Raw genomic sequence first — 12,741 nt, forward strand, 5'->3', positions numbered from 1 at the left:
CAGATTTACTTTTAATTTATGAAATTTTGAAGTGGGTACTATTAATCACCATTTTAATAGCAGCACAAAAATATTAAATAATGGCTGAATACTGTTCACAATGCCTTAACATTAAAGACAGAAGTAGAGCCCAAATGGTTGCAGATCATTTTGAAGAAACATAATTTTTCAAAACTGCACACAGATTTCACAGTTAGCAACCTTCAGATTGGACATATATTTAAATTTTAAAGTTTTCCATAAAGCCAAGCCTATATTCTAGGCAGAAGAACAGACATTGTGACAGGAAGCGAGTCTCAACGTCAAGAGCTTCTGGGGATAGTTACATGCTCTGAAGAGGCAGGTGGAAGGGGCTGTAGGGTGACTAAATTTTTCACTTAGTGAACATAAACTGTAAATATGATTTGATGAATGAAGTATCACATTCCTGTATTTATGCAACAGCGGGGATCCAGTTTTGGTCATATTATAAGCCTCAGAGTAGCAGTGAGAATACAAGAACAGTACAGAGCAAGTCACGCTATTTCACCAAAAATTGAGCAGTTTTTTTCCCTACTCCCTCCTTGATGTTACAAACAAAATATTTTTTCAGCCTCCTCCCGCCATCCAGGACAACATGTCACCTTTAGTCACAATGCTGTAACTGAAAATATACAGCAAAGGCTGCAAGGAAAGCCTACTCCCATTGGAAGCCTGGCTGTCCTCCAGTCCAGGCTTTACTGGGATGAGCCTCTGGTTATAAACCAAGCAGAGAAGTTCAGACAGCTCGGCAGTGACCTCAGAACACACAAAGAAGGGCATTTTCTTTTGATGATGATCTGCAATTTCTGCCTCACTTTTTTTGATCCCTCTCAGCTGCAGCATTTGCATAACAAAACCAAACCACAGCCTAAGTGAGTGTCCTTTGTGAAGTGGCAGAACACAATGAAAAGCATGCTCTAAATCCCAGTGCAAAGCCACAGGCAGGTATGTGATGACACAGGTGTGCAGTGTGAGTGATTGCCAGCCAAAGATCCCATAAATTAAGAGTTACTCAACACCCTGGGAGACAGTGAAGTGCTCCATGAGGATAATACCCATGTCCTGTGAAATGACAGGTTTGCCAGCACACAGCCTGCTTGGGTGGCAGGAATTACAAGTTGTTTGCTACAGCCACCTCACAATAGCACTATTCAGCAGTGCACTGGTAACACAGTGACTGGCAGATCTTTGGAACACTACGGTGCTGCAGCTGGATAATTCCAGCATATTCCTGGTTTAAGTACAATGAGAACATTGAATTCTAATTATGTCCCTGCTTCAGTGTCCTTTCCCTGGGAAGAACAAGCCAAAATCTATTTTCATGTTTTTCCAGCGAAGTTCCACAAGGCATAAATTTGGCCATCTATCTACAGTGACAAACAGACTGCTGCTGTAACAACAAGAAAATATCTAATATTTATCACTTCATTCATAAAGCTTTGCAGACTCATTCAACACTGAGGGAGTATTATTCCTCTTCTTACAAAAGTGGTAAAGATTTTGCAGAAGAACAAGCACCGAAACTGGAGATGGGAGTCAGGTAGCTGGATCCTGATCACACTACATTATCCACAGCACACTGCTATCCCCACAAAAAGTTGCCTGTTTTTTGCAGCTGAGCGCTGTCAGAAAGCTGACAGTTTTCAAAGGTACCCCTGGCACTACAATGAAATCAGTCTGACCCCCTGCATCTGCTGCTATGTAAAAATGCAGTAACTTCATTTTCATGGAGAGCCAACATTCATGGAAGTCATGAGGTATCCTTTTATTCACTTGCCTGTAGTCTTCTGAACCAGCGCAGCTATCACCCATAACCAGTTATTGCAGCTATCAGATCTCAAGCACTGAATACCTGCATCCCCAATGGGTGGTTTTGAGATGCCTAAATAGTTGGCTGCTCATTTACTAGACAATTTTCTAATCAGCATGTACTTTGCTCAGAGATGACTGTGGGTAGAAAGAGGTAAAAACAGGTTCAAAAATGATGATATGTCTTGAAAGCATCTTTTGAGCATTAGTGATACAGGACACTGACTGACATGTATCTCTCTCCCTGCCACCACTGGACAGAACTTTGAATTCTTCAAAGAAAAAAGAGTTCTTCATCAATTGGATGCTGAAACACTTTTGGATAGGTTCAGGAATATTTGACTTGTCACCACGTGATGATGGGAGCCACTCATACTCAAAGCTACAGACTCTGAAGAGTTGCTCAGCCATAAGTTGCACTGCTTCCAAGCCAACACCTCCTTGGAGATCAAACATCCTGCTGACACCAAAGCTGATGTGTGACCTTGTGCATGGCTAAACTCTGCCGTTCTGAGCATGTGGACTAGCCCAGCAGTTTAGTCTGTTATCAGCAGGCAGCACTCACAGCTGCTCCAGAATCTCCTCTCTCACAACTAACAGCCACCTAGTAATTTTCAGAAGAGAACAGGCATTTTCTTTGTTGAATCATCTTCATTAAAAAGATTATGATCTGTATTCTAATAATCATGTTGTGGATTACGGTCCCAAATGTCTACTCTGTTAAAGTTTTCATGCTTTATGTTACCATACCTCCATCTTCATTTATCCAGTAGAGAAACAGATTCATTGTTCCAACTTCAGTTATTTGGTGATCTTCTCCATAGAGCCACAAAACCTGCTGGCAGCCAAACTCCAGGGCTTCTTGCTGGGCATAAAGAGCAGAACCATAATTCCTTCAGAAAAAAAAAACAAAGAGTTATGAGTAGCTGGTTGGGCATCTTCTCAATTTAAACAAGATTTTGTACACATCTACCTTATGAGCAAGTGCTCTGCTTGTCCCTGGGATATTTTCATTGTAAGTATCCCACTAGTATTTTACTAGATTGTTTGTACCTACAACCCAAAAACTTTGAAGGGCTGAACAGCACCAACAACTCAAGCATATCCATCCAAATTGTCTTAAACATATCTCTTGTCCCATATTCTGGACATTCTAATTATTGCAACTAAAAATCCTCAGAAAGCACTTCTCTTTATTTAGCAGTTGGCATCCTGGAGAGAGAGCAACAATTGCCCTCCAGCTTTTAGGGGATTTTTGGTTTTTTTTAATCATCTACCTCATGTCAGATGGGTAATATACGTTAGGTGAAACTCTTGGAGCACAAATATCACCAGAGGTGAGTTATTTTTTTTTCTAGTAAAAGATAGTCACAGAACAAGCATCTTCAGGAAATGCAACTGTCTCAATGAATTCCATATCCTTTAGGAGCAAATGTTTTTCTAAAATGCTGCCTACAGAGTGAACCCGACTGAATAATCCTTGCTGCTTTGAGGGGGAAAATACCCCTTTTTGCTTCTGATGGTCAACAACCTTCAAGACGAAAAGTCAGCAGCTCCAAAATGCTGACCACACTGAAGTCAAGTTCTCCCCTCTGGGCACAAATCAAGTCAGTAATGACTACTCCTTTTTTTCACAGCTGATGTATGAAGGATGCACAGGAAACAATATATTTCTAAAAGTAAGCAAAATCTCATAAACAAAGAGCAAAGGTTCAGAACATCAGCTTGAATGAATTAAAGTTATTTTCCTGCCCTCTGATTATTCTACCAGCTCAGCTGAGCAGCACTTAACAGCTACTGACTTCCTGCCTAGCAAAGAAACTCCTGGGTAGGACAATTCAAGGAAGGAGGTCAGCAGCCAGAGCTGCTCCCTGCTCTACTGGCAGCAGGCTGCTATACTGATGATGCAGCACAAAGTGGTAACTTCAGTGTCATCTGCTGCAAGGGCAAGAGCCAAAGTATTATATGGGCACCTTCCAGATGCAGTTCCTCAGCTTGAGATGCTGCAAAAAAATCAATTGACTGTAATATTCAAACAAAAATATGCAACTGAGTATTTGCAAAGTACAATTTTGAACTCTTCGTTGTAGTATGTTGTTTGTTTAACTACTGCATTTAATATCTCTATTTCTGCTGGATTAGATACCTCACTAAAACCCAAATCTGCTTTGTGAGCTATGTAGAAAATGCAGAATAATGTTTTCTTACCCTCCCACTTTGCAGTCTCCCGTTCCCCCTTTCCACGCTCTTACATATTTTGGATCTGCCCATAAGGATATTGGATTAAAGCTTCCACTTGCAAAGTAAGGGCCCACAGGGCTCAGTATGACATACAGTAGGGCTTTAGTCGGCTTCTTCACTCCAAGGGAAGGCTGAAAATAAGGAATGTAAACAAATCAAAAGTTACTGGTATCCTTCAAACATCAGGTGCTGCACCATCAGCTTTTGAAACACTGCTTTCAGCAGAACTGCAGCATGAGAGTGCTTTTACCAGGACAGTGTAAAGTGCTGCAATGAAGAAAAAAATATTTCTATAATGTCCCCCCTATCGAAACAACATAACAACCCTGATTTTATATACTGTCACCATCCACTTACAGCCATTCAATTTATCTATGTATTATTCTAGGGTTCTCAAATAGTTTCAAGCTTTTGAGAATTCAAAGATTAGCTTAACAAAGTGCTATATAATCATACCAGAAGCCCACAAAGCCTTCTGGGGGAAGGAGTGTCAAGACCACTCCTAGCAATAACAACAGTGGAGAAACCACTGTCAGCTGCATTAGTGAGAAGAACTGGCCAGTGCCACTTAGAACTGACATTGCTAGAGTTGAGTGCTGGCTCTCTGAATGCCTGTGTGATAGCTAAAATTATCTGCCTGCTAAAAATAGTTCACTATAGTTCAACTGCACAGGAAATAACCAAGAATGTAACAGTTTCTCCTCCCCCTCCTCTCTGAGAGATGGCTTCTCACACTCCAAGTCATCACCATCAATACTTGAAAGTCTGGTGTTGGCCAAAGTCCCCCAGGTGCTGAAAGGGTTCTTTTGATTTCTGTCTACCTTACTGCTTCAGAAAGACTTCTAACAGGATTAACTGAGATCTTCATATTTTTGCTGACATGATCATTCAAAAGATTGTGCTGCCTGGGTTTCTAATTGTGGTGATTCATAAAAGCTTAGTAGGACAGCAATCTGGAAACAACATGTGACACAGTGGAAAGGCTACAGTGTTGGCTATCCTGAAACAAAGCTTAAAGCAGAGGAATTTCCAAGAACAAAACCAGGGGTAAACCCCCCAATTTTTAATACCAGTACTTTATAGTTACTCAGTGGAGATTTTTTAATCTGAAAATCTGCAACTAGTTTAAAAGTATTAAATTAATGGAGTCCTAGAACTTATGTGAAATGTAAATTGTTCATGTATGGTAAATACTTACAGATATGGATTCTGCAGAAGTTTAGCTTACCTAGTTTGGAACCCACATTCTTTAGCTTCTTGCCCTATGCTCTACCATTATAAGTTTCTCTCTTGCTACTGCTGAAAAACAGAATCCTGAAGGATTTAATAAAATAAACTCTCTCTTTCTACCTCCCTTTATCAATACTATAGAATTGACTCACACATGAAACTCAGAGAGGAGACATTAATACCTATTTGCTAAGGAGCCTCTTAGAAGGTCAGCTTCAAGAATAAATTGACACAGGAACTAGTCCCTAGTTCTGTTGAAAGCGTCTCTTCTGAGACATCTTAATTTACAGGGTAAAATCTTCCAAAAACTCCTCACTAAGTTCAGATATGACTTGAAATCACAAAATGTACACAGCAATTTCTGTTCCATCACGTTCCCTCCGAATTATTAGGATTTTAATATAACCATGTCACATTTAACTATCCTTTCAGCACAAGCCCAAAACTGACATGTGTTGTTGTCACATTCCCACTGCGAGTAGTTACCCGGTTTACTTTCCGTGCTCTGAACCAGTGTGGCCACTAAGTGGCGGTGTGGGCAAGGTTAAATTTGTGCCGTGGCGCTATAGCCGAGGGACTCCAAAATAAAACAAAAAAACCTATCTGCCCCGAACTTAATCCTGTCACCTACGGACTGCTGAGTATTTCCCTTTATGGATGGAGGATTTTGCCTCGTACCTAAATAAACAAGAGTTAAAGAAAGGAAAAAAATAATGTTGCCCACCTCAGTTCCAATTAGGGTAGGGCGGATGTACAGGCTGGCAGAGGTTGAGTATGGGACCCATTCCTGTTCCACTTCCACAAGCTTACGGATGCACTCTAACAGCTCGTTCTGGTCAAAAGACTGGGAAGGAAAAGAAATGGATGAAAGCAAATGGAGAAATAAAGCCAGAACACTTTGTGGTCTTTACAGATCCATATGCTACAGGGACCACTTCCTCAGGATATGCAACAGTGACACTGTAGAGGTGCACAGGACTACACACATCACCTTCCTTGAGTTCACTCCTCACAGAATTTAATATCCCATGGTCTTAGCTACTGTGCCTTTTTGTGCAGTATCCTGAATGACCTCCTTTGCTCCAAAGTATCCTCCTGAGATGGTAAAAAGGAACCATTGACTCTTCTTGCCTCCAAAGCATGTGGAGAACTCTCTGTGCAGCCAACTCAGCCAGGCATGCTGCAAGTTACTGCACCATCTCTTCTACAGAAGAGTGCTTTGGTTCACAACTCCAAGGGGCCAGCAAGTCTCCCAAAGTTCCCAAGTTCTTACAGCAATTAAGCTAAAAAGCCTGGGAGGAAGTTCACTGGTCAAGGTACAATTGCTAAAAGCAGTGTTAGGCTACTGGCATTACCAAAACCAAAGGCACTCAAGAGGCCAAACAACTTAACTGAAGTGGAAAGAAGAAAAGGGAGAACATTAGCACCAGAGCAAATCAGATAGCTGTCTGCATGCAAATACCTGCAGAACAGAACCCATCCCTCAAACACTCTGTACATCCAAGGCAGCAGGGAGACAACAATGAAAGCAAAGCACTCAGTGTTCTGACTTTTTTAAAATAAGCAATTCAAACAGTTTCCTTCAATTAATAATATCAGTTAACAAGAGTTTTACTGAGCTACCAAAGACTTAAGAGCGTTTGGTAAATACTACTACTGAAAAGCTTTAGAGATTTGCACTCTGAAAATGAAAACATGCTCTGACTTAAGGAGCAAGAGATGCCTTGGGTACGTACTGGCAGAGTTGTTCTCCGTGCTGATCGCGCCATCCTGTCCATATTGAGGGCTGGCCGGAACAGGCGGATCTTGCCATCCACTCCTCGGTAAGCCTTCATCCCTTCGAACAACTACCAGGCCAGAGAAGGAGGGAAAAGAAATCAAGTAGTAATTGAGATGTTACCCCATGATGATCTGTGCAAAAGCAGAACACACCCTTTGGAAATAAAATCTTCACCTTCCTGCTCACAGTACGCAAACACAAAAATGCTAACTAGTGAATTCTGGCAATACATTCCTGTGAGATACATTTATCTGAAGTATAGGCAGGTCATCTTTGTAATACAAAGTTCATAGTTCTTTCTCTGTCAAGGAACTTCATGATAACCTTTTTTTTTTTTTTTCTTTTTTCATAATTTGGTCACAGCAATTAAAATTTGTAGCATGTGTTTGACTTAACTATTCCCTCACATCCTGACTAATATCTGAGTCAAAACAGCATTTTCACTTACATAAGGGATCTACAGAATTTTATTAAATACATGTTAATTATTTTTAGGGCTCTGTCCAAAACACATCTTTGTTAGGAAGCATAGAATAAGGTAATTGAGAGAACTCTTGTAAAGTTCTTGCTGTAACTGTAGCAGGAACTGGTCACTTATTTCCCCCTTTTACCCCTATGCTGTGGAATGGTGTTTAGCCTGAATGACAGTGATGAAGCCTTACATTAGAGACAAAGTGCATGAAAATATTTTCTCTATACACTTCACAGGAAATTTAAACATAGTTATCCCCCATCGGACTGCAGGATCCAGACAACTGGTGTTGACAATCAGAAATCCTTATCCTATCAATGCCCTCCCAGAAAAATGCCTTACAGCATCTCCAAACCACATCAAAAAACATGCCCACAAAATATCCAGTTATTTTCAGTTACAGATTGGTAATTTCTGGTTATACTTATAGACAGAAAACACATGTATTATATAAACTCACACTAATACATATGTATACACAGGTATTATTTAGATTAAGTATAAAAGGCTCAGTTATGCTTATAGACAACAGTTCAGATTCTTAGAATTTATCTTCCAAAGCATTTCTTGATACAATATATTCCAGTGTAAGTGCTATGAATTTAACTGCATCACTGCTGTCAGCCTCTCAGGCTTCTCCTCCTCTGACTGTTCCACAAAAAGTGGCTGGAACTGCATCCTATGTGGCTGGAAGTCTAGACAGGCATTATTTTATTTGGAAAAAAATAATCCTGTATTTGTGCATAAGTCATTTTAACAGAATATTTCAGGTTTCACTATTATCAAATTCTATTATATTTTTCCATAAGGATCAGTGAAATGCAATCTTTAGAAAGCTTGCATGCAGTTTCATGGCAGAGCTAGGTCCTTCCACATGACAAATTTTAATTGGGTTGTAATTGGGTTGCAGAATCCCAGCAATTTTCCTCAGGCTGTATGCCAATTATGTAGCAGAACCAGAATTAGAACCCACAACTTTTTGCCTTCAAAACTTATCTTAGTCCTACGGCAATGCCAACTTTTCTGAAACCCTGGCACAGTTTTGAAAAAGAAGTTGTTCCTAGGGTAGACATTGTAGCCACAAGAAAAAAAAATCTTTAATAAAGGATAGCATAGCTGGTCATCTGGCTGATACGATTTTTACTGGGCCAGTTACTAACTGATGGCACATTGTTGGAATGTTACTTTCTTATCACAGAACACATTTCCCCCCCCCTCGCCCTTCTCCCAAACACATTCACAGAACTTTCAATGAGAGGGAAAAGGGAGGAATGTCACTATTAAGATTTGATCAATGGTTTGACAGAAGTAAAAATCACATCATTACTGAAACACAAAGCCTTCTCATGATGTTAAATCTTTTTCTCTAAAAATAAATGCTTTTAATCTTCCAGAGCTCAGTAAAACCTTTGACTCATTAAAAATGGAGACAGTGATGTGTTCCAGAAATGTTCAGCTTTAATGAAAGCAACTGCTGTGGTTGCTCGATGGTTGGTTGCTACAGTGGTGTGAAAACAGTATTGTCTGACATCTGTACATCACGAGAGCTGGATCTGGAGTTCAGCAGATCCAGATTACCACACTGCATCATGAAGGGCAAGGAGAAAGGGGAGGGAATGCCAAATTCATCACTTTTATTATACCCACTGTGTATTCATTGAGCCACAGCAATGACACCAGATTCTCCTCTGTCTGTCCTCTTGGCTAGAGGAAACGTGATGCAATACGGGTAAAAGAATAAAAAAAAATGGAAAAAAAAATAAGAGCATATTCATATTAGCAATGATTTCAGACCAGGCCAGAGGCCAAGCATTAAAACAATATGCTACTAAGAGTGAAATACAGATTTGGGACTCCAGCGTGGTTTCTTACAAGAAGTAAGAAGTGCAGACCAAGAGCTGCAGCCTCGGTCACAGGGGTCTTGTTGTAATTTACACAGGACCTCTGGAGGCTTGGTGACTAGATGGGGAAAAATCAGTCAAAATAAAAATGGTGAAGGCTTAGAAGCTCAGGAACAACAAGCAGAGAAAGCTTCCCTTATACCAGTGGTTAAAATACAAAAAATTTTTAAAAAGGAAAAAAGGAAAAAAGGAAAAATATAAGAAATAGTAAAAGCAGTACAAGCAACTCCACACACTTCAGTGGAGACACTCCCACCTACCCAGAAGTGGGAGGAGAAGTGGGCTTCCATTTCAGGGTCTGTACCCTGCTGGGGCTCCCACACAGGTGTGAGTACAGCCAGAGCTGCTCTGAAGGCACAAAAGGCAGCTTTAGGCAGTAATCAGCTAAGCACAGAAACTTTAACCACGCTGGTTTCCGACTTGACATTCCACTTCCCAAAGTTCCTTGGTGTATGTTCTCTCCTTAAAGACACTTGTATACACTGAGTGCATCAGATCTAGTTCCAAGGTTGAGGGATTTGTTCAGAGTCCCAAACAAGCACCTATCTAGTTTGTCCTGCAATCCAAGCTATCAACCTTTAAATCAGCTTCAAGACACTTTCACGAAGTGCATGTTCAGTCCCCCAATTAAAGCTACTCTGAGACTCTCACAGGCTCACACAGTCCTGCACTGCCACATCAGAGACAGTAACTGGACCAACCTACTGTCAGTGAACGAGAATGGTTTTTCAAATAAATTTATCACCACACAAGAAAGAGCTCACCTTCCCTAGGACAGGACTTTTAAGTGTGCTCTAATCCCCAGGCCACAGCTGCTTCTGTGTTACACATAACCCTGTTATAAATAATGCAATTATTCTGGAAGAACACCAGTTAACAAAACAAAATGTAACTCAATACTAATGAACTTAAGGCAGTAATAGTCCTTGTATTACAAAGTTGTGTCTTCCAGAGTTAATAAAATAGTGGTTTTCAAATCAATTTAATACTCACTTCTATAGCATAATGCAGGGCTGAGGAGGCTGGATGTAATGAGAGGTTCTCTAGCGGCTTAATATAGGGTTTCTCCCATCCTGAAGCCAAGGACCATTCTATCATCAGCATATTATCAGTGAACACAGTTCCAAATACCAAACCAGTGGGGTCTGGTTTTTCCTTGAACGTCGTAGCTGGGGTGATAATCAAGTCGGAAGCCTGAAGGAACACAGAGACAAAAATGAAGTGTATCAAAATAATGAAGTCAGACTGATTTAAAATTATTCTGCATCAGTGAACATAGACAAGCCTTAACATTTTCTCTGTAGGGATATTTAATGACATGATGGTTAAAGGCAACTAACCTCTACGTAGCTGGAGAAATATTCATAAAGTGCACACAAACATATACACAGTGCTCTTATACAAGAAGTAGCATATTTTGAAATTCTGTTTAAGAATTGAGTTAAAGTAGCAGTACAAGGTATAAAACCAGAAAATTAGCACATGAAATCACTTGGACAGTAAGGTTAACACCCCTGTACAAGTTCCAGAAACACCCAATTGCTGTACCACAGAATATAAGCTGATCATCAGAAATTAATCCCCATCACAACTAAGTAGATGTTACACTGATTTTCCTTTAATACATAAAACCAATGTGAGAGATCAGAGCCTGCAGGCAGCAAGTTACTTATGTCACAATAACTTGCTCATTCACACGCTTATCTTCCTAGAAAGAACCCATTAGCAAAGAAGGCTAAATGTTTCCCTGCATGAGGGACTGCAGAGACTCTCTTGTAAGCCATGACTAGCTGCAGACATGCACTACAGGGGTTTGTACTGTTTTTGGCTGGGATAGTTAATTTTTCTTTATGGTAGCTCCTGTGGTGTGAATCATCCGAAAGAACAGCAGGGAAATAAGGAATGCAGGATCTCTGGCACGTCACTCCCCTTTTATTCACAGGTAGGGGCTGAACAACTAGAAAGGGCTACAAAGCAGGCAGAGCCTTGATTCACCCTCTCCCTTCTCTTCCTATACCATCTGAGCATTTAAACCGTGCTGCTCAAAAGCAAGGGAGAATTCAAAGAATCACATTCAAAGCTCCATTTTCCTTCCTAATGTAAGTCAGAAAGCACTGTCCCTTATTACAGACCCCCAAGTGAAATCCTGGTCCTCTGTGCTGGGCGCATATGGAATAGACTGGAACACAGGTAATCCAGAATAGTGATAAATGATTCGCAAATGCTGTAAAAAGGTGCTTCCGCAAGAAATATCAGTGTCTTGGACTTCTAAGCCCCTGCACACATTTTGCAAAATGAGGCAAAATCGGTCCCAAGCTTTTGAAAAAAGAATATGTGTACCCCTGCTTCTTTAAACAACCTAATTTTTAAGATGCCTTTAATGAACCTGTTTCTTATTGACTGGTTGTTTTGGTTTAGGTTTGGTTGTGGTTTTTTTTGCTTAATGGCTTAGATGTGAAATTAACTTAGAGCTGGAGCACATTAATAGTTAAAAGCTTGTTTCAACTATCTCCAATTATAGGGCTTGTCGAGATATTACAGTGCATTAGTCTGGTTGAATTAATACATAATCTGATGAAACAACAATTACTCTTCTTAACTCTTCCTTTTATTCTTCTGACAGTGAATGCTCCAACGGGAGAAGCACTACCTAATGATGTCCTAAAACTAATTTTACCTGGCAACCTCTTACCACTCTTACCATGCTTTAGAAAAAAAAGGTATCACAGAAGACAGGGATCAAAATAAAAGCCACAGAGGAGTATTTGCTATTATCCACAGTGCAAGACAGCTCAAGCAATTACATGGGAGCAGGGATGTCAGTGGGGCTTAAGTGAGTATGTAGAACACAACCATATCTTTGTGTTTATCTCTGCACAGAACCACAGCTTCTAAAGAACTCCCTGTTCCAGTGGTATCATCTGCTTTCCCTCGAGTCCAGCCTTCTGCATCTCGGGTCACTTTCATTAGGGTAATTATCTTTACAATAAACTGGCCTGGGGACGATAATTATCATATGAAGCCTCTACCCCTAGAACTCCCATCAGTGTGCTGATTTCTGCTTTTATGCCTGTTTGCTGCTTCCTCAGTGGTGGTAGCACAACTGCTTGAAAGGCATCACTCCAAAACAGTTTGTTAAGTTTTCTGGGGTTAACAAATGGCTTTTATTTAAGGATGGGAATGAATTTTAACTTGGCTCTTCTCATAAACCCACAAGCATATGTAGAGGGAGCAGCAAGCTGCAGCCACAAGTGAATACACTCACTGCACTTCAGTTTGAGTCCCTT

The 12,741-nt window shown here is 40.4% G+C and overlaps 1 protein-coding gene across 2 annotated transcripts in view; it reads right to left on the reverse strand.

The window, feature by feature from the left end:
- Positions 1-12,741, reverse strand: part of BCAT1 (branched chain amino acid transaminase 1) — a 60,117-nt gene that overhangs the window by 17,588 nt on the left and 29,788 nt on the right. The window contains exons 3-8 of one of the 2 annotated variants that reach the window (XM_019288773.3): positions 10,448-10,648; positions 9,201-9,257; positions 7,038-7,148; positions 6,026-6,145; positions 4,039-4,202; positions 2,581-2,723 (exon numbers count right to left, since the gene is read on the reverse strand). In XM_019288773.3, coding sequence (XP_019144318.2) covers positions 2,581-2,723; positions 4,039-4,202; positions 6,026-6,145; positions 7,038-7,148; positions 9,201-9,257; positions 10,448-10,648 — 796 coding nt within the window. The remainder of the gene's footprint in view (positions 1-2,580; positions 2,724-4,038; positions 4,203-6,025; positions 6,146-7,037; positions 7,149-9,200; positions 9,258-10,447; positions 10,649-12,741) is intronic. The other variant, XM_019288774.3, reaches the window with a different exon arrangement.

This window comes from Corvus cornix, chromosome 1A, assembly GCF_000738735.6.
Source record: "Corvus cornix cornix isolate S_Up_H32 chromosome 1A, ASM73873v5, whole genome shotgun sequence".
NCBI lineage: Eukaryota > Metazoa > Chordata > Aves > Passeriformes > Corvidae > Corvus > Corvus cornix.